Source organism: Gobius niger (assembly GCF_951799975.1).
Source record: "Gobius niger genome assembly, chromosome: 7".
Taxonomy (NCBI): domain Eukaryota; kingdom Metazoa; phylum Chordata; class Actinopteri; order Gobiiformes; family Gobiidae; genus Gobius; species Gobius niger.
Window position 1 is genome coordinate 37,948,389 of NC_136858.1, and position 23,981 is coordinate 37,972,369.

The 23,981-nt window shown below is 37.6% G+C and overlaps 1 protein-coding gene across 1 annotated transcript in view; it reads right to left on the bottom strand.

Moving 5' to 3' along the window:
- LOC306965959 (integrin alpha-11-like) overlaps window positions 1–23,981 on the bottom strand; it is a gene marked incomplete at its 5' end in the record, with an annotated part of 99,538 nt that overhangs the window by 61,347 nt on the left and 14,210 nt on the right. The window contains one exon of the mRNA XM_079560577.1: window positions 13,105–13,216. Coding sequence (XP_079416703.1) covers window positions 13,105–13,216 — 112 coding nt within the window. The remainder of the gene's footprint in view (window positions 1–13,104; window positions 13,217–23,981) is intronic.

A 23,981-nucleotide genomic window follows, 5' to 3' on the forward strand; every position in this document is an offset into this window, starting at 1 on the left:
CCCTGAACCGAGCACATTTTCTCCAGCTTTACCCCAGTCCAAAGGCTTCTGGAAAAAAAAGTGTGAAAATAGCAACAAAAAGTGAGAACAATTTTTACGAAAAAGTGACAAAAAATGTACCAAAAAATGACAAAAATTGACAAAAAATTGACAAAAAAGTGAGAAAAAATTGACGAAAAATTGAGAAAAAATTTACGAAATGTGACAAAAAATGAACAAAAAAATTGACAAAAAAAAATCGAAAACATTTACGAAAAATTGAGAAAAAATTAAGGCAAGGCAACTTTATTTATACCGCGCATTTCGTACACAAGGCAACTCAATGCGCCAAAAAAATGACAAAAATTGATAAAAAATTGACAAAAAATTTAGAAAAAATTGACGAAAAATTGAGAAAAAATTGACACAAAATTGAGAAAAAATTGACGAAAAAATTGAGAAAAAATTTAGAAAAAATTGAGAAAAAATTGAGAAAAAATTGAGAAAAAAATGAGAAAAAAGTGACGAAAAAGTGACGAAAAATTTCCAAAAAACTGATAAGAATTTGACAAAAAATGCAAATAATTTGACGAAAAAGTTACAAAAAAGTCATGAAAATTTGACAAGTGATGAAACATAAACATAAACATCCACACCTCCACTTCAAGGACAAACATGTTTCACACAAAATGGACAGAGAGGTGTTTGTTCTAATGTTCTGGACAAAACCAGAGTTCACCCCTGAGGACCTCCTCCCCCCACACCCGCAGCAGCAGACAGGACCCCTGAGGACCTCCCCCCAGACAGTGGTCGTACTGGAGGGTTGATGTAGCTCAAATAAACAGGGCTGGTGGAGGTGTTGGGCCTCACACGTTCACAAACACACAGAGCTCTGGAGGCTTGAACCCAGGGTCAAATGAGGTCAACGGCCCTGACCTCTGACCTCTGAGTGAGACAGACATGTGTAAAAATACAAAAGGAGTTTATAGAGGCATTTGACAACGTGCAGGGTCACTTTCTTCTCCAGGAAGTTCCCTCTGTGTTTGTCCAGATCACAAAATGCTCAACTTGTTTTGCCAATCCAGAATGCCTCATGAGCTTGTGGCTTTGTGACTTAAAGTGACAGTCTGTAAGATTACAAAATGAGCTCCTGATTGGACCTGAAAGCCAATCCTACACTGAGAAAAATAAAACATTGGCTTAATCTGAAAAATGTATAGAAATCATTTACATCTGCATTTTACTAGTTGTTCATAATGATATATATTCATTAGTCCAACTATAAATGTTTCATCTGTAACTGTGAACATTTTAAATTGTTTGTGACTTGAATGTTCAAAGGTTCAATTTAGAGTCAATTTAAAACTCTTCATTGAACCAATGTACTTTTAGCCCTCGTGTCGCCTTCGCGGGTCATTTTGACCCGCTGTCATGTTCCGGGCATTTGGATGCAGGTGACACAAGGGGGCGCTCTTCCAACCTTCTCAGTGTAAATGTGAGTTGACTTTCTTCAGAGTGAGACTTTAAGTCAGACACCATGAGTGACAGAAACATGAGGCTAAATACAGTGAGCTCTTTGTTTCCAGTAAAAAGGCTGAGGCCTCATTGCTCTTCAGTCACAGACTGAGAAGTGAAGAAGGAAGTCATGGAGCTTCATATCATATTCTGAAACTCAAATCTGCAGTAAAAACATATGGAAAATTCCATCCATCCATTTTCTTCCTCTTTATCCGGGGGCAGCAGTCTCAGCAGAGATGCCCAGACTTCCCGGTCCACACACACCTCCTCCAGCTGTTCTGACCCCGAGGCCACACCTCCTCCAGCTGTTCTGACCCCGAGGCGACACCAGGCCAGCTCGGAGACATAGTCCCACCACCGTGTCCTGGGTCTTCCACGAGGCCTTGTCCCACTAAGACATGCCTGGAACACCTCCCGCGAGAGGCGACCAGTGGAAAATTATTATTACAATTACAAAAAGAAAAATATTTGAAAATCCTGCATCTAATAAAAAAAATTGCAGATGTAAATGATTTCTATACATTTTTCAGATTAAGCCAATGTTTTATTGTTCTCAGTGTAGATTCCAAAATGAGGAGAGAGTCATTTCAGTAGTAAACGATCCCTCCCTCCTGATTGGACCTGACAGGCCGGGTCACTGGGTCACTAACAGGTCTGTCACCATCAAAGTGTCATGAATGGTTTCCTGTTGTAACACCCGTGCAGATTTAAGATTTTGATACATTTTACATTATAACTAAATTCAGTACCAACTAATGCGCTCTGTAACAATCTGTAATAACTTGTACCTATGGGTTAGATACACAATGGAAAGTACTTTGTATAAAATGTCTCTCTCAAAATGGCTGTAGTGAATGTCTTGAAATAGGCCTCTGTCTCTTTAAGAACCTCTGAGCCTTTAGACACGCCCCCTCCACACGCTGTCTGTGGCATCAGTGGGGAGGGGGTTCTGCTGAGGAGCAGTGGTTGGTTACTCGGCTGGTGATGAAAGCTCGGAGGCGTCTCCAGGAGGTGGGGGCGTTCCTAGGAGGACACAGGCAAACCTATCCCTAAAATGGCCGCCATCAGAGTTTTTACAGATTACTCACAAATACGTGAATGTGCCAAGGCAACACTTCAGCCATGTTTTTAATGAGACAGAATAACATGATGGAAAGCTTGAAAAAGTCCATTTTGCATAATACCCCCCCTTTAAATATGTTGTTTAGTGCTTCTGGAAAAAAGGTGTGAAAATAGCAACAAAGCTGAGACGAAAACAAGGATGGAAATGTGACAAAAAGTGAGAAAAAAATTGACGAAATGTGACAAAAATGGAAAAAAATTAAGAATTTGACGAAAAAGTGACAAAGAAATGGACAAAAAAAAATTGAAAAAGTGAGAAAAATTTGACGAAAAATTGAAGAAAAAATGGACGAAATGTGAAAAAAAAGTGATAAGAATTCGACAAAAAAGTGACAAAAAAATAGACAAAAAAAATCTAAAAAGTGATGAAAAAATGACAACAATTGACAAAAATTTGAGAAAAAATTTACGAAAAAGTGAGAAAAAATGGACAAAAAAGTGATAAGAATTTGACAAAAAAATGCGAATAATTTGACGGAAAAGTGACAAAAAAATGGACAAAAAAAAGACAAAAAAAGTGATGAAAAAAAATCTGATGATGTGAGGAAAAAGATCAATGTAGTTTTGTAGGTCTTAGCTTTCAAATGAGGTGTGAACTTATCGCTGTAAGTCCTGTTAAACACTCAAATCCATAACCTCCGCTTCAATGGCGTCTAAAATGATCCTTTCACCATAACCATAAACCAAAGACAAATATTATCACGACATTGACATCAGGCCTTCAAACCACAAAGTGTCAAATAAAAGTCTCACATTTGGCCTCTGCTTTGGTTCTCCTAAGATCGTACGATAACCAGCTCCTGAACGGGCGGCTGCGGGTCCGATTCCCAGAGCGGGACATGTTTAAAAGGCAGACGGACGGACAGACGGGGGGGAGAGGGGGGTCGCGATGGGGAGGCGCACAATAACAAACCGCACAGACGCATAGTTTCCAGATCGCTGCAGCCCGAGGACGCGGCGCACATACTTTCCACTGATTCACCTGTAGTTCAAAGACAGGAATGAGAGCGAGTTGTGTAACCGGCTCAGCGAGGGACACGTTCATCACTGAAGCATCCAAGTCAGGGCTGAGGAGTGGATCACGAGCCCGACCAGGGGCGGGACTGGGACAGGAAAACAGCCCCGGACTCTGCCCAGCCTGGTCCAAATGAGCGTAAATGCGACACTTCCACAAATACACATGTGAACCTCTGACCCCCCGCCTTAACCCAGAGCATTTTCTCCAGTTCGGCTTTGCCCAAATCTAAAAGCTTCTTGACTGGAGAGCGACACTGTAACGCCTCATTTGAAAGATGAAATCTAGAAAAGACAAAAATGTGACAAAAAATGTGACAAAAAATGACAAAAAAATGACAAAAAAAATGACCAAAAAAATGACAAAAAAATGACAAAAAAAAATGACAAAAATGTGACAAAAAAATGACAAAAAAATGACCAAAAAATGACCAAAAAAATGACCAAAAAAATGACAAAAAAATGACAAAAAAATGACAAAAAAATGACCAAAAAATGACCAAAAAAATGACCAAAAAAACCAATTTTTTTTGACAAAAAACAACAAAAAATGACCAAAGAAATGACAAAAAATGACAAAAAAAATGACAGAAAATGACAATAAAGTTACAAAAATGAGTTGAATACCCAACAAAAAAATGATGGGGAAAAAATCTGATAACGTGAGGAAAAAGATCCTCTCAGTTCAGGCAGGAGTTAAGAGGTTAACCAAGCTTTACCCAAATCTGAAGGTTTTAAAGAGAAGCGTTAAAATAGCGACGACAAAGAGGATGAAAACGGAACAAAAAAGTACCCGGAAAAGCAACAACAAAGCAACAAAAAAGCGACGAAAAACCAACAAAAACACAACCAAAATGAAACAAAACAAAACCACGACTGAAATGAGAAAAAGCAACAAAAAGTGGCAAAAGAGTGACAAAAACACTCCAAAAACCCACAAAAAAAGTGATGAAAAAACAACAGAATATGTAACAAAAATGTGGCGACAAAGAAACAAAAAGTTTCAATCACTTTTGTCAGTCTGGCCCAAATGAGCGTAAATGTGACACTTCCACAAATACATATGTGAACCTCTGACCCCCCGCCTTCACCCAGAGCATTTTCTCCAGTTCGGCTTTGCCCAAATCTAAAAGCTTCTTGACTGGAGAGCAACACTGTAACGCCTCATTTGGAAGATATAATCTGGAAAAGTGATGGTAACTTTTTGTCACGTTGTCGCTGCATTTTTGTCATGTTTTTGCTGCTTTTTCATTCCTTTTTTGTGGCTTTTTTGCCGTGTTTTTGTCACTTTTTTGTTGTGTTTTCGTCTCTTGTTTTTCAGGGGTTTTTTTTGTCATGTTATTGTTGTTTTTTCATCGTTTTTTTCATCGCTTTGTCGTCTCGTTTTCGTCACATTTCGTTGTGCTTTTGTCACTTTTTTGTCGCTTTTCCAGCGCATTTTTGTTTTTGGATGCTTTTCTTTTAACTCCTTAACTTCCACCTGAACCGAGAGCATTTCCTCCAGTTCGGCTTTGCCCAAATCTAAAAGCTTCGTGACTGGAGAGCGACACTGTAACACCTCATTTGAAAGATAAAATCTAGAAAAGTGACGGTAACTTTTTGTCACGTTGTCGCTGCATTTTTGTCATGTTTTTGTTGCTTTTTCATTCCTTTTTCGTGGCTTTTTGCCGTGTTTTTGTCACTTTTTCATTACTTTGTTGTCACTTTTTTGTTGTGTTTTCGTCTCTTGTTTTTCGGGGTTTTTTTGTCATGTTATTGTTGTTTTTTCATCGTTTTTTTCATCGCTTTGTCGTCTCATTTTCGTCACATTTTGTTGTGCTTTTGTCACTTTTTTGTCGCTTTTCCAGCGCATTTTTGTTTTTGGATGCTTTTCTTTTAACTATTTAACTCCCGCCTGAACCGAGCACATTTTCTCCAGTTCGGCTTTACCCAAATCTAAAAGCTTCTTGACTGGAGAGCAACACTGTAACGTCTCATTTGAAAGATGAAATCTAGAAAAGTGACGGCAACTTTTTGTCACGTTGTCGCTGCATTTTTGTCATGTTTTTGTTGCTTTTTCATTCCTTTTTTGTGGCTTTTTTGCCGTGTTTTTGTCACTTTTTTGTCACTTTTTCGTTGTGTTTTCGTCTCTTGTTTTTCGGGGTTTTTTTGTCATGTTATTATTGTTTTTTCATCGTTTTTTTCATCGCTTTGTCGTCTCGTTTTCGTCACATTTTGTTGTGTTTTTGTCACTTTTTTGTCGCTTTTCCAGCGCATTTTTGTTTTTGGATGCTGTTCTTTTAACTATTTAACCCCCGCCTGAACCGAGCACATTTTCTCCAGTTCGGCTTTACCCAAATCTAAAAGCTTCTTGACTGGAGAGCGACACTGTAACGCCTCATTTGAAAGTGAAAATCTAGAAAAGTGACGGCAACTTTTTGTCACGTTGTCGCTGCATTTTTGTCATGTTTTTGTTGCTTTTTCATTACTTTTTTGTGGCTTTTTTGCCGTGTTTTTGTCACTTTTTCGTTGTGTTTTCGTCTCTTGTTTTTCGGGGGTTTTTTTGTCATGTTATTATTGTTTTTTCATCGTTTTTTTCATCGCTTTGTCGTCTCGTTTTCGTCACATTTTGTTGTGTTTTTGTCACTTTTTTGTCGCTTTTCCAGCGCATTTTTGTTTTTGGATGCTTTTCTTTTAACCCCTTAACTTCCACCTGAACCGAGCACATTTCCTCCAGTTCGGCTTTACCCAAATCTAAAAGCTTCTTGACTGGAGAGCAACACTGTAACGCCTCATTTGAAAGTGAAAATCTAGAAAAGTGACGGCAACTTTTTGTCACGTTGTCGCTGCATTTTTGTCATGTTTTAGTTGCTTTTTGCCGCTTTTTCATTACTTTTTTGTGGCTTTTTCGTTGTGTTTTCGTCTCTTGTTTTTCGCTGTTTTTTTGTCATGTTTTTGTTGTTTTTTCATCGTTTTGGCATCATTTTTTCGTCACATTTTGTTGTGCTTTTGTAGCTTTTCCAGCACATTTTTGTTTTTGGATGCTTTTCTTTTAAGCTTTTAGATTTGGGTAAAGCTCGGGGGTAAGGGTGAGGTAAAGTGAGAGGCCAGACCGGTGGCCCTAGAGCCCAACCATTCAAAACATACATGGAAAAAAAATACTATCATACAAACAACACAATGACCTTCTGAGAGCTCACACTGGGGGAAAAAATATGACTTTAAGGAAGAAATGACATAAATGGATTAAGAGATTAGGTTGAGTAGGTTTGGTCTGGTTTTAGATCAGATAAAACCTCTTATTGCCAATGGAACAAGTCATTTTTTTCATTTCAAGTGAAAAATTAGAAAAAAAAATCTCATTAAAAGTTCATTTGTCTGATTTCATGAGAGATTTCAGCTCGTTCCTTTTGCATTAGCGTTTTTATCTTAACCTCTTGCATGCATTCTGTCCTCTTTGGCTTTTATATAGGCCTGTGTAACACCTCATTTTGATCACATTTTTGTTGAATTTTTGTCATTTTTTTTGTTGAATTTTTGTCACTTTTTGTTGAATTTTTGTCACATTTTTGTCACATTTTTGTTGAATTTTTGTCACATTTTTGTCACATTTTTGTTGAATTTGTGTCACATTTTTGTTGAATTTGTGTCACATTTTTGTTGAATTTGTGACACTTTTTGGTTGAATTTTTGTCACTTTTTTGTCACATTTATGTAGAATTTTTGTCACATTTTTGTTGAATTTATGTCACAAGTTATGTCGCTGTTTTGGTGCTTTTTTCCCAAGAAGCTTTTTGATTAGGGTAAAGCCAAACTGGAGAAAATGGGTTCCGTTCAGGAGGGAGTTAAGAGGTTAAAAATTGAGCAAATTGAGAAAAGTGAAGTTTCATGGAGACGGGTCCCCGAGCAGAGAACCAATTTCTCTACAGAGATTAATAACTTAACTTAAATCCTCCATTGACATCCCTCTGGACACTTGACCCTGAACTCTCCCACTGTTTTAAGACACAAGTTTAAAGTCTCCATGGACGTGCTCCTCATTTGAAAGCTCAGAACGTCCGAACGCTAAATAGATTTTCCACCTCTACACATGTATTCCCGTGAGCGGTGCTTGTGTGCATCTCGTGTCAGTTCAAAGAGTCAGGCGTAAGTGCTTCGACATAACAGTAAAACCACATCAGCCGGAGGAATGCGGAGCTCAACGAGGAGCAGACCACGATCACATCGGTGTTTTCTGTCCCGCCGCACATGGGGAACATACATTATCCCTGTTGTTTGTTGATTTTGACAGCCCGAGCGAGCGCAGATTGTTTTGCTTTGTAGATTCTCGGACATGCTGGGGCGTCTGTGGAAAACGGGCAAAGGTATTTCAGCCCTGGAGTAAACCTGTCTTTAAGTGCAAGGGCGAGACACTTCACCCACCCTGCCCCCAGTGTCTTTGGTGAATGAATGAGGGAGTGACTGGGGGGTTCTTGCTGTAAAGCGCTTTGAGTGTCTAATGTAGGTGGAAAAGCCAAACCAATTGCCATTTCAACATTGATTTTCATGTGACTGAGCAAAGATTTAGGGCCCGATCTTCCGCCTGGCGCAACAACAGCATCGGTCAAGATGAAGTTGGTATCTTGTGTACAAACAAACCAGGGGCGGACTGGCCATATGTCCATTCTGGAAGAGCACAGAGGGGCCACTGGCAACCAGGGCCACCGGTCTGGCCTTTCCATTTTCTCCTCTTTTAACCTCTTACCACCCGCCTAAACCGAACGCATTCTGTCCTCTTTGCCTAAAGGCCAGAGTAACGCCTCATTTGAAAGTGAAGATCCACAAAACTGATCTTTTTCCTCGCGTTGTTGCTGTGTTGTGTCACCTTTTCTATGTTTTTTTTTCTTTCTTTTTGTTTAATTTTTGTGACATTATTGTTGAGTTTTTTGTCACTTTTTGTTGATTTTTTGTCATTTTTTTTGTTGAATTTTTGTCACTTTTTGGTTGAGTTTTTTTGTCACTTTTTGTTGAATTTTTGTCACTTTTTGTCGAGTTTTTTGTCACTTTTGGTTGAATTTTTGTCACATTTTTGTTGAATTTTTGTCACTTTTTTGTTGAATTTTTGTCACTTTTTGGTTGAGTTTTTTGTCACTTTTTGTTGAATTTTTGTCACTTTTTGTTGAATTTTTGTCACTTTTTGTTGAATTTTTGTCACTTTTTGGTTTAGTTTTTTGTCACTTTTTGTTGAATTTTTGTCACTTTTTGGTTGAATTTTTTTGTCACTTTTTGTTAAATTTTTGTCACTTTTTGTTGAGTTTTTTGTCACTTTTTGTTGAATTTTTGTCACTTTTTGTTGAGTTTTTTGTCACTTTTTGTTAAATTTTTGTCACTTTTTGTTGAGTTTTTTGTCACTTTTTGTTGAATTTTTGTCACTTTTTGTTGAATTTTTGTCACTTTTTAGTTTAAATTTTTTGACACTTTTTGGTTGAGTTTTGTGTCACTTTTTGGTTGAATTTTTTTGTCACTTTTTGTTGAATTTTTGTCACGTTTGTCGCGTTTACATCCTTGTTTTCTTCTCATTTTTGGCTGTTTTGGAAGCTTTTAGATTTGGGTAAAGCCAAACTGGAGAAAATGTGATCGGTTCAGGTGGGAGTTAAGAGGTTTTAACCGAGCTTTACCTAAATCTAAAAGCTTAAAAGAAAAGACGAAAATGAGGATGAAAACGGAACAAAAATGTGCCGGGAAAGCAACAAAAACATGACAAAAAAGAGACGAAAACACAACAAAGCAATGGAAAAAAGCAATGAAAAAAAAGCAACAAAAACACAATACGAAAGTGACACAAAAGTGATGAAAAAGCAACAAAAACATGACAAAAATGTGGCGAAAACGTGACAAAAACTTTCAATCACTTTTGTTATTGGTCCCGCCTCAACCGAGCTTTACCCAAATCTAAAAGCTAAAAAGAAAAGCATCAAAATAGCGAGAAAAAGAGGATGAAAAGTCAACCAAAACATGAGAAAAACACGGACAAAAAATGATAGAAAAAATAATTTAAAAAAATAATAATGTGGCGACGTGACGAAAAGTTTCCATCACTTTTGTAGGTCTTAGCTTTCCTTTGCTCTCTAGTCGAGAAGCTTTTAGATTTGGGTAAAGCCCAGTATAAAAAAAACATGAATCCAAAAGGAATTCCGTGGAGTATGGTGCACCACAAGGTTCAGTTTTGGGACCATTATTATTTATTATTTGTATCAATGATTTTGCTTCTGTTTCTATGACCACCTTTCCCGCTCTTTTTGCTGATGATCCGATCAAAAAAATAATCATAAAAAGCCGAACTGGGGAAAATGCACTCGTTAATGTTAGGGCGGGGGGTCAGAGGTTAAAATATGTATTTGTGGAAGTGTCACAATTACGCTAATTTGGGCCAGACTGGTCAGAGTCCAGGGCTGTTTTTCGGTCGCAGTCCGCCCCTGGGCACTACCAATGTCTATCATATCCGTCGGTACGTAGCCAATCGTATCAATTGAACCCAACGTCAGCTAAACGCTGCTCTTCTAAACTAAACTATTCAGAACATGGTCGAAAGCTTGATCGGAAGATGGTTTGAGCTCCCGAATGATCCTGGAGCTCTGATGTCGGGGGGTTCGTGTCCCTGTAGGTGTCCCAGGGCAAACAGGTCCTATAGGTGACGGGTCAGACAGAGAGCGGTTCAGAAGCTCCTTATGAGAGACCAACAGGCCCGGTTAGAATCATGAGGTCGTCCTTCCCATATAGCCACATAGCTTTTGGATTGGGGTAAAGCCAAACTGGAGAAAATGTGCTCTGTTCAGGTGGGAGTTAAGGGGTTAAAGTATGAAGACGTGAGAGTTTAGTGCTTTCATTCCCAAAAGGAGTGAATTTTTTGTCATTTTTTGTCACATTTTTGTCATTTTTTCGTCAGTTTTTTATCAATTTTTTTATCATTTTTTGTCATTTTTTGTCGCATTTTTGTCATATTTTTGTCAATTTTTTCGTGAGTTTTTTTGTCATATTTTGGTAATTTTTTTGTCATTTTTTATCAATTTTTTTATCTTTTTTTTGTCATTTTTTGTCATATTTTAGTAATTTTTTTGTCAATTTTTATCAATTTTTTGTCATTTTTTGTAATTTTTTTGGTCATTTTTTTGTCATTTTTTTGTATCAAATTTTTGACATTTTTTTTGTTGTTTTTTGTCATATTTTTGTCACATTTTTGTCTTTTTTTTATCCAATTTTTGTCACATTTTGTCATTTTTTCGTCATTTTTTCGTCATTTTTTATCAATTTTTTATCAATTTTTTTAAATCAATTTTTGTCATTTTTTGTCGCATTTTTGTCATTTTTTTGTCATTTTTTATCAATTTTTTGTCATTTTTTGTCATTTTTTGTCATTTTTTTGTCATTTTTTTATCAATTTTTTATCAATTTTTCATCATTTTTTGGTCATTTTTTGGTCATTTTTTTAATCAAATTTTTGTCATTTTTTTTGTCATTTTTTCGTCAGGCGCCATAAGGGGCTGATGCAATGTGATTTGGGCAACTCCAACAGCTGCCCCCACGACCCGGAAACGGACAAGTGGAAGAAAATGGATGGATGGGTGTTGATTGTGTTGTATGTCTGTGGATGTACTGTTTTTTATCGGGCCTGTACTGGCACGTACGCTGCAAATGAAGTTCCTAACGGATAAATAAAGTGAATTTGTGAAGGACCTCAACTGCAAACCTTCCCTCCGAGCCATTTTTCCAATTCCTGAAACATCATCTTTGAGCACCAAATGTCCACTTAGTTCTAATATCTCCAGCTCATTCTCTTCTCCCATCAGTTGTCCATTCACACTAAAATAAAGCATCTAACTCCCTTATCTCACGTCAGCTCTCGCCTTTTCTCCGATCCCGCTTCCTGTTTTGACACCCGTCTCCGCAGGTATAGCATATTTCTAAACTCCTCTTAGCAGAAACCTGAGCCGTGGAGGGAGCCGGGCCAAGGACAGTGTGTCTGTTCGCCCCGTCCACGTGTGCAAAAACAAAAAAACTATGAAACTTAATTTATAGTGAGGAGACAGAACGAAAACAGCCCCTCCAGATTCTGAACCGGCGGTGGAAAAACGTCGGGTCTCCCGGCAACGAGCGGGAACTTTCCTGGACACGAGTCAGTGACTTCGACGCTGCGCAAAATGTTCCCAGAATTTGAATCTTTGTTTTTGAGCGAGGCTGATGAACGGGTTTGAGCTTCAATAACACGACAGACAGTTCGGTCGTTAAAAATAAAATGGAAATCGGATCGTTTGATGGTTTTATACACTTTAACCTCTTAACTCCCGCCTGAACCGAGAGGATCTTTTTCCTCACGTCATCAGATTTTTTTCCAGCATTTTTTTGTTGGGTATTTAACTCATTTTTGTCACATTTTTGTCACATTTTTGTCATTTTTTTGTCATTTTTTTGTCATTTTTTTGTCATTTTTTTGTCATTTTTGGTCATTTTTTTGTCATTTTTTGTCGTTTTTTGTCAATTTTTTAATCATTTTTTGTCGTTTTTTGTCAATTTTTTAATCATTTTTTGGTCTTTTTTGTCACATTTTGGTCACATTTTGGTCACATTTTTGTCTAATTTTTGTCATTTTTTGTCAATTTTTTATCACATTTTTGTCACATTTTGTCACATTTTGTCATTTTTTTTGTCTTTTTTGTCAAAAATTTTTGTCAATTTTTTTTATCAGATTTTTTTGATTTTTTGTCATTTTTTTGTCATTTTTTTGTCTTTTTTTGTCTTTTTTTTGTCTTTTTTTGTCTTTTTTTTGGTCTTTTTGTGTCAATTTAATCATTTTTTGTCTTTTTTTGTCACATTTTTGTCATATTTTTGTCACATTTTTGTCATATTTTTGTCATATTTTTGTCATATTTTTTATCAAATTTTTGCCTCTTTTTGTCACATTTTGTGATTTTTTTTTGTGATTTTTTTTGTGATTTTTTATCAATTTTTTTTACCATTTTTTTGACCAAAAAAATTAAAAACATTGGCAAAAAATGACAAAAAAATGACAAAAATGTGACAAAAAAACGACAAAAAAACGACAAAAATTTGACAAAAATTTGACAAAAATTTGATAAAAAATTGACAAAAAATGACAAAAGTTTGACAAAAAAATGAACAAAATGTGACAAAAAAATGACAAAAATTTGATAAAAATTTGACAAAAAAATGACAAAGTTACAAAAATGAGTTGAAAACCCAACAAAAAAATGATGGAAAAAAAAATCTGACGTGAGGAAAAAGATCCCCTCGGTTCAGGCGGGAGTTAAGAGGTTAAACTCCCTTTCGTCTTGACCTGGGGGGAGGTCAGGGTCGTTGCATAAGTGCCAGAGCAGAATAACTGAGGAAGCCTCTTGAAGTGAAGCAAAAAGTAAAGCAACATGACCATTTTCTGAGTTTTACCACAGACGTTTGATCCTCCGCTTCTGCCTCGACACAGTGCGGAGACTTCCTTACCATTTCTTGCCTGCCGCCTCGTGCTGCTGCACCGTGTACCCGAACTGCGAGTCCTTGGAGCCGTGAAAGACCTTGAAGTTTTTGGTGTCGAAGTTGTAGCAGCTGCACAGATCTGGAGGAAAAAAAACACATGATTTTACCCCTGAAGCGAGTCACGCACCTTCCGTCTTCACCCCGTGCACTTTGCCAACGTGGAAACTGCCTTTTCGCTTAGCGCCGGTGCAGAGATTAGGATCGACTTCCAGTGAAAAAAGTCGAAAGCGGTGGACGGGAACAGCTTTGCACTGGATTTTACAGGTTTAAGGAAAGCTGCGCGAATGGAAGGCCGACCACAAAGGCTTAAAGCGGTGGTTCTCCGAGATCTGGCACATTTGTGAGGTTGACTGAGCCTCTCAAAGTGTGGACGTTTATTAACTTCCTCCAAACACAAGTGCTCTGGGACTCACTGATGGAAAAGGAGCCGCCAGTTCGTTCCAACGACCTCTTTGACCAACATACTCAGAGGCAAGTATCGTGTATTCAAAAGGTCATCAGTTTAGTCTTATAGAAGAGCAGATCAGGCCAAAAGTCGTGCTCCTTTATTTGTCCAGAAGATATTTAATGTTTGAGAACATGAAAAACATCAAACCCGACAATCATCTCAGGACATTTTGCACCAACATTTATAACCCACATTACCAACGATATACTGTATGTGTGCATAATCTCACCAGTGGTTCTCAAATGTCTCACCAGTGGATTGCGTAAATGTTTTCTGAAACTAATGGGTGGGTGGTTGTTTGGGTGGATGGATGTTTCAGTGAGCCACGGCAGTGCCTACATCTCCAGATGTAGAGCCAGGCTGATGGTCAGAATCACCTGGGGCCTCATTTATCAAGCTTGCTTTGCGTAGCCGCTCCTCTGCGCCAAAGTTGGTATTTATAGAAAACAAACTGAACGTGAAACATTGCGCTGCTCCACGCAAACTAAAGAGCTCCCGTACGAGATATGCACTTTTCAGAAACACTGCTGAGAGGCGGGAGAGCAGAGACAGGACTGGTTTGAGGAAGTCAGGTTTGGTTTGAAATGGCTTTAATTTACTTTCTGCAGCAATGACAAAGATTAGAATGAAATAAGCAACTTATCACGATGTTTGTGAATAATGGTGCGCACATACATGCACGCTCGTACCCGTGCACGCTCGTACCCGTGCACGCTCGTACCCGTGCACGCTCGTACCCGTGCACGCTCGTACCCGTGCACGCTCGTACCCGTGCACGCTCGTACCCGTGCACGCTCGTACCCGTGCACGTATGCGCACTGGCGCTAAAGCCTTTTAAACGGGAAGCAGGAATGATCCCGCTGTCCTGTGCTTTGAGTCATCTCTGCACATAAGTCTGACCCACTGGGTTTAGGTCCAAAGCTCGGGTCACATGACCTTCAAACGAGGCCGTCTTTACGCAGTGCACACCGGCACCGCGGCTCCACTGCCCACACCCTCCTGAGACACCACCCGGACCTCACTCACTCCACCCGGACACTGACCTCACCTTCACCAGTCTATATCACACTACAATGATGACAAACCTTCTGCTGGTCTGTAAATGCAGTAAATTAGAATAACTGCCTTGTATAAAATGTCTCTCTCAAAATGGCTGTAGTGAATGTCTTGAAATAGGCCTCTGTCTCTTTAAGAACCTCTGAGCCTTTAGACACGCCCCCTCCACACGCTGTCTGTGGCATCAGTGGGGAGGGGGTTCTGCTGAGGAGCAGTGGTCGGTTACTCGGCTGGTGACGAAAGCTCGGAGGCGTCTCCAGGAGGTGGGGGCGTTCCTAGGAGGACTCAGGCAAACCTATCCCTAAAATGGCCGCCATCAGAGTTTTTACAGATTACTCAGAAATACGTGAATGTGCCAAGGCAACACTTCAGCCATGTTTTTAATGAGGGAGTGACAGAATAACATGATGGAAAGCTTGAAAAAGTCCATTTTGCAGAATACCCCCCCCCTTTAAAGTCAGTGGACTCGTGCCTGAGCCTAATTTTATTTTCCAACCCCTACTCAATGGGACATTTTCGGAATAATGAGACATCGGACTAACCCCATCTCATTGAATGAATAGTAAATATGCCTTTAAGACTGAAATCATGATAGAAACAAACCAATACCTCAACCTCTTAACTCACCTCAACCGACCAACCGAGCGCATCTTCTCCAGTTTGACATTACCCAAACAGTGACAAAAATGAGAAGACCAGATGAGGCAGAATAAACCTTATGATCTTGAACTGAGTGGCCTCACAGCACAGTTATCACTGGGGGGTTTCTTAAACACAAGCTCCGGGGCATGGTCCGAGGTGCAAACAGCTGTACACTGGTTTCTCAGCTAAAATACACTATATTTAGCATATTTCTTCATTAAAGTCTCTGGCTCTAAACTACATTCCGCGGATTTTGTGTGGTTTTCCAGATTTTTTGGGGGGTGATTTATACCAGGGAGACATTTATGCCAGAGGCACTTGCATCATAAAGTGAACAGCTCAAAGAGAGTGCATTATTCCATGTGCTTCTTGACTGGAGAGCAACAGAAAAATGACGGTAACTTTTTGTCACGTTTTTGTTGCTTTTTCATTACTTTTTTGTCAGTTTTTCATTGTGTTTTCGTCACTTGTTTTTCGATCGCTTTGTCGTCACGTTTTCGTCACGTTTTGTTGCTTTTCCAGCGCATTTTTGTTTTCGGATGCTTTTCTTTTAACCCCTTAACTCCCGCCTGAACCGAGCACATTTTCTCCAGTTTGGCTTTACCCCAATCCAAAAGCTTCTGGAAAAAAGGTGTGAAAATAGAGACAGAACTGAGACGAAAACAATGATGGAAATGTGACAAAAAAGTGAGAAAAATGACCCAAAAAATGATTAAAAAAAATAACAAACAAAAGAAATTACAAAAATTTGATAAAAATTTGATAAAAAATGACAAAGTGACAAAAAAGTGACAAAAAATTAAAAATAACAAAAATGTGACAAAAATTTGATAAAAAATGTATGAAAAAAAAACAAAAATATGATTAAAATTTGACAATTTTTTTTTAAAAAAGGACCAAAAAAAATAAAAAAAAATTACAAAAATGTGACAAATGTGATAAAAATTTGACAAAAAAATGACAAACTGACAAAAAAATTTAAAAAATAAAAAATAAAAAAAATGTGACAAAAATTTGATACAAATTTGACAAAAAATGACAAAAAAAACGTCGAAAAAATGACAAATGTGACCCAAAAAAAAGGACAAAAAAAGACAAAAAAAAGGACAAAAAAAATCAAAATAAATAAATAAATAAATTACAAAAATGTGATAAAAAATTGACCAAAAAATGACAAAGTTACAAAAAAGTGACAAAAAAAAAAAAAAAAGTAAAAAACAACAAATATGTGACAAAAATTGGTTAAAATTACGGGGGAAAAAAATATATATGATTAAAATGTGACAAAAAATGACAAAAAACGACGAAAAAATGAAAAAAATGTGATAAAAAAATTGACAAAAAAATGTCACAAAAATGACCAAAAAAATTACAAAAATGTGATAAAAATTTGACCAAAAAATGACAAAAATGACAAAAACAAATGACAAAAAAAAGACAAAAAAAATGAGTTACAAAAATGAGTCGAATACCCAACAAAAAAACGATGGAAAAAAAATCTGACGTGAGGAAAAAGATCCTCTGGGTTCAGGCGGGAGTTAAGAGGTTAAGCTTTTAGATTTGGGTAAAGCTCGGTAAGGTAAAGTGAGAGGCCAGACCGGTGGCCCTGGAGCCGGTGGCCCTTCTGTGTCTCTTCCAGAATACAGGACATGTGGCCAGTCCGCCCCTGTACGGCGTCCAGCGGAGTCACAGGCGTAATGTGTCGCACAGACGGTGGTTATTCCTTCATCTCGTTGGAAGTGTGTCCTGGACGAGCGTTTGGTTAAACGGGGGAAACTTTCCCACAGAAACAGAGGAGTCACGGCAACATCACAGACGGCAGGTGGAGCGGCGGAGACGGACCACACGGCTTTAATACACGATGATTCAAACAGCAGACTTTCAGCGGGATCATCCAAATACAGACACACAGGGAGGGAGGGAAGAGAGATGGAGCTCAGTTTAACCCCTTAACTCCCACCTGAACCGAGCACGTTTTCTCCAGTTTGGTTTTACCCCAATCCAAAAGCTTCTGGAAAAAAGCTGTGAAAATAGCAACAGAACTGAGACGAAAACAATGATGGAAATGTGACAAAAAAGTGAGAAAACATTGATGAAAAAGTGGCAAAAATGTCACAAGAAATTGACAAACAATGACCAAAAAAATGACACAAATTTGCTAAAAAATGTACGTAAACATTTATGAAAAAATGACAAAAATGTGACAAAATGTTCCAAAAAAAATACAAAAAAATGATTAAAATTTGACAAAAAATGACAAAAAAAATGACAAAAAAATGACGAAAAAATGACTAAAAATGTGACAAAAAATGTGACAAAAAAAGAAAAAAATGTGACAAAAAAATGACAAAAATGTGACAAAAAAATGACAAAAATGTGACAAAAAAATGACAAAAATGTGACAAAAATGTGACAAAAAAATGACAAAAATGTGACAAAAATGTGACAAAAAAATGACAAAAATGTGACAAATGACAAAAAATGACAAAAATGTGACAAAAAAATGAAAAAAAAAATGACAAATGTGACAAAAAAATGACAAAAAAAAATGAAAGAAATGTGACAAAAAATGACAAAAATAAAAAAGACAAAGTTGCAAAAATGAGTCGAATACCCAACTAAAAAATGGATGAAAAAAAATCTGACGTGAGGAAAAAGATCCTCTCGGTTCAGGCGGAAGTTAAGAGATTAACTGGTTATTCCTCTGTTTAGTGTTCCGTGATTATCCGACTATTGAGCACACTTAAGCAGCACTAACTCACAAAATTAAAAGGAAAAACTGACATATATAAGCCGCAGGTGTCCATGTTGAACGGTGCCTTGCCATTGGTCCAACAACCCATTAGTCCGACATCTCTTTAGTCAGAAAGAAAAACAGGCCCGTTGGTCCGACCACAAACAGCGGAGATGTGCTCAGAGTTTATCATGCACGCAAGAGAATAGCTATTTCACATGACCCTAACCCTAAACTCTAAACTCTGAGAACATCTCTGCTGTTTGTGGTCGGACCAATCTCCATCTTCTCCACAACTTTATGTTTGGACTCGGAGCTGTCATTGCATCCTCCTCATGTCCGAGTTCTTTCATTAGAAACAACCCAGTGTCTTTGGACCCAGGTGCATCAGGTCAGCAGATCAGGCTCTAAGGAAAAGCTGAGGTGATCGTGCTTTTTCGGTGGCTGGTCCTAAACTTTGGAATGAGCTGCCTTTAAAAATCAGACTGACTGATTCACTCCCTGTTTTCAAATCTCTCCTTTGGCCTTTGACCCCCTGGGGAGTTGACTCTTACTGTACTGTCTTATCTTTACTCATTTAACTGTATTATGTTTTGTGTAAAGCACTATGTGGTTTTTAAAGCGCTCCATATAGAAAGTTGGATCATTACTGATAACATGGCACATTTTTGTCATTTTTTTTTTATCACATTTGAGTCACATTTTGTCACATTTTTTGTCATTTTTTGTAAATTTTTTATCAAATTTTTGTCACATTTTTGTCATATTTTTGTCACATTTTTGTCATTTTTTGTAAAAAAAATAATAAATTTTTTGTCCAATTTTTTGTCATTTTTTTGTCATTTTTTTGTCATTTTTTTGTCATTTTTTTGTCATTTTTTTGTCATTTTTTTGTCATTTTTTTGTCATTTTTTTGTCACATTTTTAGTAATTTTTTGTAAATTTTTGGTACATTTTTAGTCACATTTTTTGTCATTTTTTTCACATTTTTGTCATTTTTTTGTCACATTTTTGTCATTTTTAGTAAATTTTTAATACATTTTTTGTCAAATTTTTTGTCATTTTTTTGTCACATTTTTGTCATTTTTTTGTCATTTTTTTGTTATTTTTTTGTCACATTTTTAGTAATTTTTAGTAAATTTTTTGTAAATTTTTTGTCACATTTTTTGTCATTTTTTTCACATTTTTGTCATTTTTTTGTCACATTTTTGTCATTTTTTGTAAATTTTTAATACATTTTTTGTCATTTTTTTGTCATTTTTTTGTCACATTTTTGTCATTTTTTGTCCTTTTGAACTTTAAATGAACGCGATATCTGAGGCTCTCGTTGTTCTCTGCATGTGGAGCGGTCGGACGGGCTTCAGACTTTTTTCTCCTCCCCCGTTGCGCCGGCTACTCTCGATCATCCAGGCGAGACACAACGGCAAAAAAAAGGGACAAATGTGAAACAATGAATCCCTGAACAAAACTAAACGTGACAAAATAAACTAAGGGAACAAAGCACCTCCTACTTTGTCACATACTGTAATTATGCTTCTCAAAATCATCTTGAGGCCAGAGCTGAAATCTGAGTTTGGCAAATCAAAGACCAAACTAAACATTATAACATTAACAAACATATTTCCCTTTTCTTCAGGATCGGAAAAGGATGATTTCACCTTTTTGGATCAAAGCAGCGCGACCTGCTTCGCTCAAATCCGCCGCAGTAAATCAGAGACGTTTTCTACATTCTTGCCTGAACCTGTAATTCCGTTACAGTCGCTCGGGCAAAGGACGAAAGAGGAACAAAACTCGTGATTTCTCTTCGAACGTGGCTCCGTTCTCGGCCAAACGTCGCAATGATTTGACGCCGTGGCTTTGATTAAGAAGCGGAAACGGGCTTTTAAAAGGGTCTGGAGATAATCAGGCTTTGATTTGAGGTCAATGATGGAGCAGGCACACATGGAATCCAAAATACTGTACAGACAACAGTGTGCAGTCTGTGGTGGGACGCTCTGTTGTTGCTCGGATTTTCTTTATCGTAAACAGACCGAGAGTCGAAGCTGCTGATTATTATTGTGCTGATTATTAGCCCAAAGTAAAGCACAACACTGGAAACATGACCATCGTACATGAGATAAATGACTTAAAATTGCTTGGATTAAAGTTCTTCTATGTTGAATTTGAGTCGGTTTGAACTAATCCAAGATACAAGCGCCAATGGAACAAGAATAAAAAAGAGATTTACTCTGTTAATTCAAGTAGATTCATGTCATTTCTTCCTTAAAGGGACTTATAGGGAGTTTAAACATGTTAGAATTAAGTGTTTTCCTCCCCCTACATGTTCCTCCATGTCCTAATGTGTAGAATGAGCCCAGACCTGTTCACCACAACTGCCTCTGAAATCCTGCACTGTCGCTCAGAAAGGGGTTACTTCGGGTCTGAAGAGCCGTCATGCACGAGGTTAACCTCTTAACTCCCGCCTGAACCGAGAGGATCTTTTTCCTCACGTCATCACATTTTTTTTCCATAATTTTTTTGTTGGGTATTCAACTCATTTTTGTAACTTTTTTGTCATTTTTTCGTCCCATTTTTTATCACATTTTGTCACATTTTTTGTAATTTTTTTGGACATTTTTTGTCATTTTTTGGTCAAATTTTTGTCATTTTTTTGTCATTTTTTGTCATTTTTTTGTCATTTTTTTGTCAAATTTTTGTCATTTTTTCGTCACATTTTTTATCACATTTTGTCACATTTTTTGTCTTTTTTTTAAACATTTTTTGTCATTTTTTGGTCAAATTTTTGTCATTTTTTTGTCTTTTTTTGTCTTTTTTTGTCATTTTTTGTCATTTTTTGTCATTTTTTTGTCATTTTTTTGTCTTTTTGGTCAAATTTTGGTCATTTTTTTGTCATTTTTTTGTCATTTTTTGTCACTTTTTTGTCATTTTTTTGTCATTTTTTTGTCATTTTTTTGTCTTTTTGGTCAAATTTTTGTCATTTTTTTGTCATTTTTTTGTCATTTTTTGTCACTTTTTTGTCATTTTTTTGTCATTTTTTTGTCACATTTTTGTCATTTTTTTGGTCAAATTTTTGTCATTTTTTGTCACATTTTTTGACATTTTTTTGCAATTTTTTTCACATTTTTGTCATTTTTTTGTCCATTTCTTTTGACATTTTTGCCACTTTTTCATACATTTTTTGTCACTTTTTTGTCAATGTTTTCTCACTTTTTTGTCCCATTTCCATCATTGTTTTCGTCTCAGTTTTGTTGCTTTTTCACACCTTTTTTCCAGAAGCTTTTGGACTGGGGTTAAAGCCAAACTGGAGAAAATGTGCTCGGTTCAGGTGGGAGTTAAGGGGTTAAACACCTTTCTGAGCGACAGTGCAGGATTTCAGAGGCAGTTGTGGTGAACAGGTCTGGGCTGATGGCTGGAACATGTCGGGGGAGGAACATACTTCCTTCGACCCGGGACCCGTTTGCCTTTCCCCCTTCACGTCACTAAAACACCCTGAAACTACGAGCAAAGCCACCACAGACCTGCTCCATGACTATTCCACATGTTCCTCAACTATTCTCAACACTTCTGCTCCGCGCTGGCCCGGGACTGGGGGAAGATTCCTCCTTTGACGTCTGCATTATCTGCCAGGCGTCTGCAGAGCTTCCCCCGTTTGTTCCACAGACTGACTGCGGGTCAACGACCTCCGATGACCCCCGTGTCCGGGTCAAACGCGGAGGTGAAAGGGAGTCTTTGTAGCATCTGTTCTTCATACGACTCAAGTACAGGCGTAACTGTAACTGCAGTCTCTGTATTAAGCTCGTGCATGACGGCACTAAGGACCCGAATTAACCTCTTAACTCCCGCCTGAACCGGGAGGATCTTTTTCCTCACGTTATCAGATTTTTTTTACATCATTTTTTTGTTGGGTATTCAACTCATTTTTGTAACTTTTTTGTCATTTTTTCTCACATTTTTGTCTTTTTTTTTGTCTTTTTTTTTTGTCTTTTTTTTGTCTTTTTTTTTTTACATTTTTATCAAATTTTTGTCATTTTTTGTCACAATTTTATCAATTTTTTGTCATTTTTTTGTCATTTTTTCTCACATTTTTGTCTTTTTTTTGGTTTAGTTTAGTTTAGTTTAGTTTATTTCTTATTTGGTGTCTTGCACCTAAAAGTGCCCAGCCCGCATGGGCTTATAAGACACAAAAATGTAGGCAGACGTCAGAAAAAAGTTAAACAAAGAGCGTCCTCTTCCGTGTAAGCGCTTAACACAAACTTAGACAAAGGAAATGGCTGATGCTTGAACTTAAGCCTTTCCTCGGACATTTCAAACAAACATACAGCAACATCAGACAGTTTACACAATAACTGCCTTCTCGGTTCATAATACAAAGGACAATAAAACACAAAATGTGATTCATTTTCAATATCATTTAACTGACACAAACAACATGTCGGCTCCTCCTCTGGGACCGAGTGGAATCGTCCCGTCTCCAGTGCCAGGGCCAGAGTCCCGGACCTCAGCTGAGCACAGACTGACCTCTGACCTCTGGATAGGTTCAGGGTCACATACGGCTCCGGACCAAAATTATCTTTAATCAAAATATAAGTTCTCAACTTTGGCTTAAACAAGACATCCTTTAACCATTTAAGTTTGTACTTTTCAAAGTAAACTTTTTTTTAATTTCTCCAACGTTACATCTAAACTTGTTTCTAAAAATAAACTGGAGATCAGCATCAACAACAATGTTCTCCATCTGCTCACTCCAAATGTATCTACAGACAGGTCCCATTAAAGATGTGTGTGGACAGTCTTGTGTCAGACATATTGATAAACCTGTTCCATAACCGTGTCACAAACATGCCTCACTTCACATGGTTCCCAACCCGTGGTCCCCGTACAGAGCGAGCTTAGGGGGGTTTTTGTGAACACCTAGAAAGTACCTTAGAGCTCTGCATTGGTAATTTTTTTGGTCAAATTTTAATCAATTTTTTTTCATTTTTTGTCACATTTTGTCACATTTTTGTCTTTTTTTTTTTTCTTTTTTTCTGTCAATTTTTTTTTTACTTTTTTTGGTCAAATTTTGTCACATTTTTGTCATTTTTTCGTCCATTTTCTGTCAATTTCTTGTGACATTTTTGTGACATTTTTGCCACTTTTTCATCAATTTTTCATCACTTTTTTGTCACATTTCCATCATTGTTTCCATCAGTTTTGTTGCTTTTTTACAGCTTTTTTTTCCAGAAACTTTTGGACTGGGGTAAAGCCAAACTGGATCAAGTACAGATCCTCAAAAGGTCTACTGAAGTACTGCACTTGAGTACATAAGGGTGGTAGTAGTATAAGTATAAGCAGCAGTGGCAGCAGTGCAAACCCTCCATGTGTTTTCAATCATTAAATCGTCTGGAAAAATTAGCTTGGCATGAGCCGTCGTGAACTTCACAAACGTGCGTCAGACGGAGGAGCTCGGTCTGTGTCTCCAAAACGCCGGCGTAAATCAAGCGTCTCCTGGATCTGATCAGACTGAAGCCGCACTTTGAGAACTCAGAGGTTTTACTGAACGAGCAGAAGTGCAGAGAGAAGGCAGTGGTTCCCAAAGTGGGGTCTGAAACACAGCAATCTGGACAAATGTTCAAACCAGTCGACTGTCATAGCTAGATTTTATGTTTAAAGGGATATTTCTGGATTTTTGACAAAGGGCCTCATTTCCTAGTTATCCAGAGTGTTGTTGTAATTAATGCAGTTCTTATGTTTGAAGAGTTTCGTGGCGCTAGGCTAATGCAAGGCTAGTGCATGTCTATGGTATCAGCTAGCCTGCAATGATCACATTTTGAGGGACTATTTTCTAGCAGATCACTCCGCCGCCGCGTAGCTTATACAATCACGATGTAAGGTATTGTAAATGCAAAATGGTTAAAATAATTCTATGGACACAGACGTTTATATGGTCAGTCTGGTGTTATAAGTCGTCAGCACATCACAGTC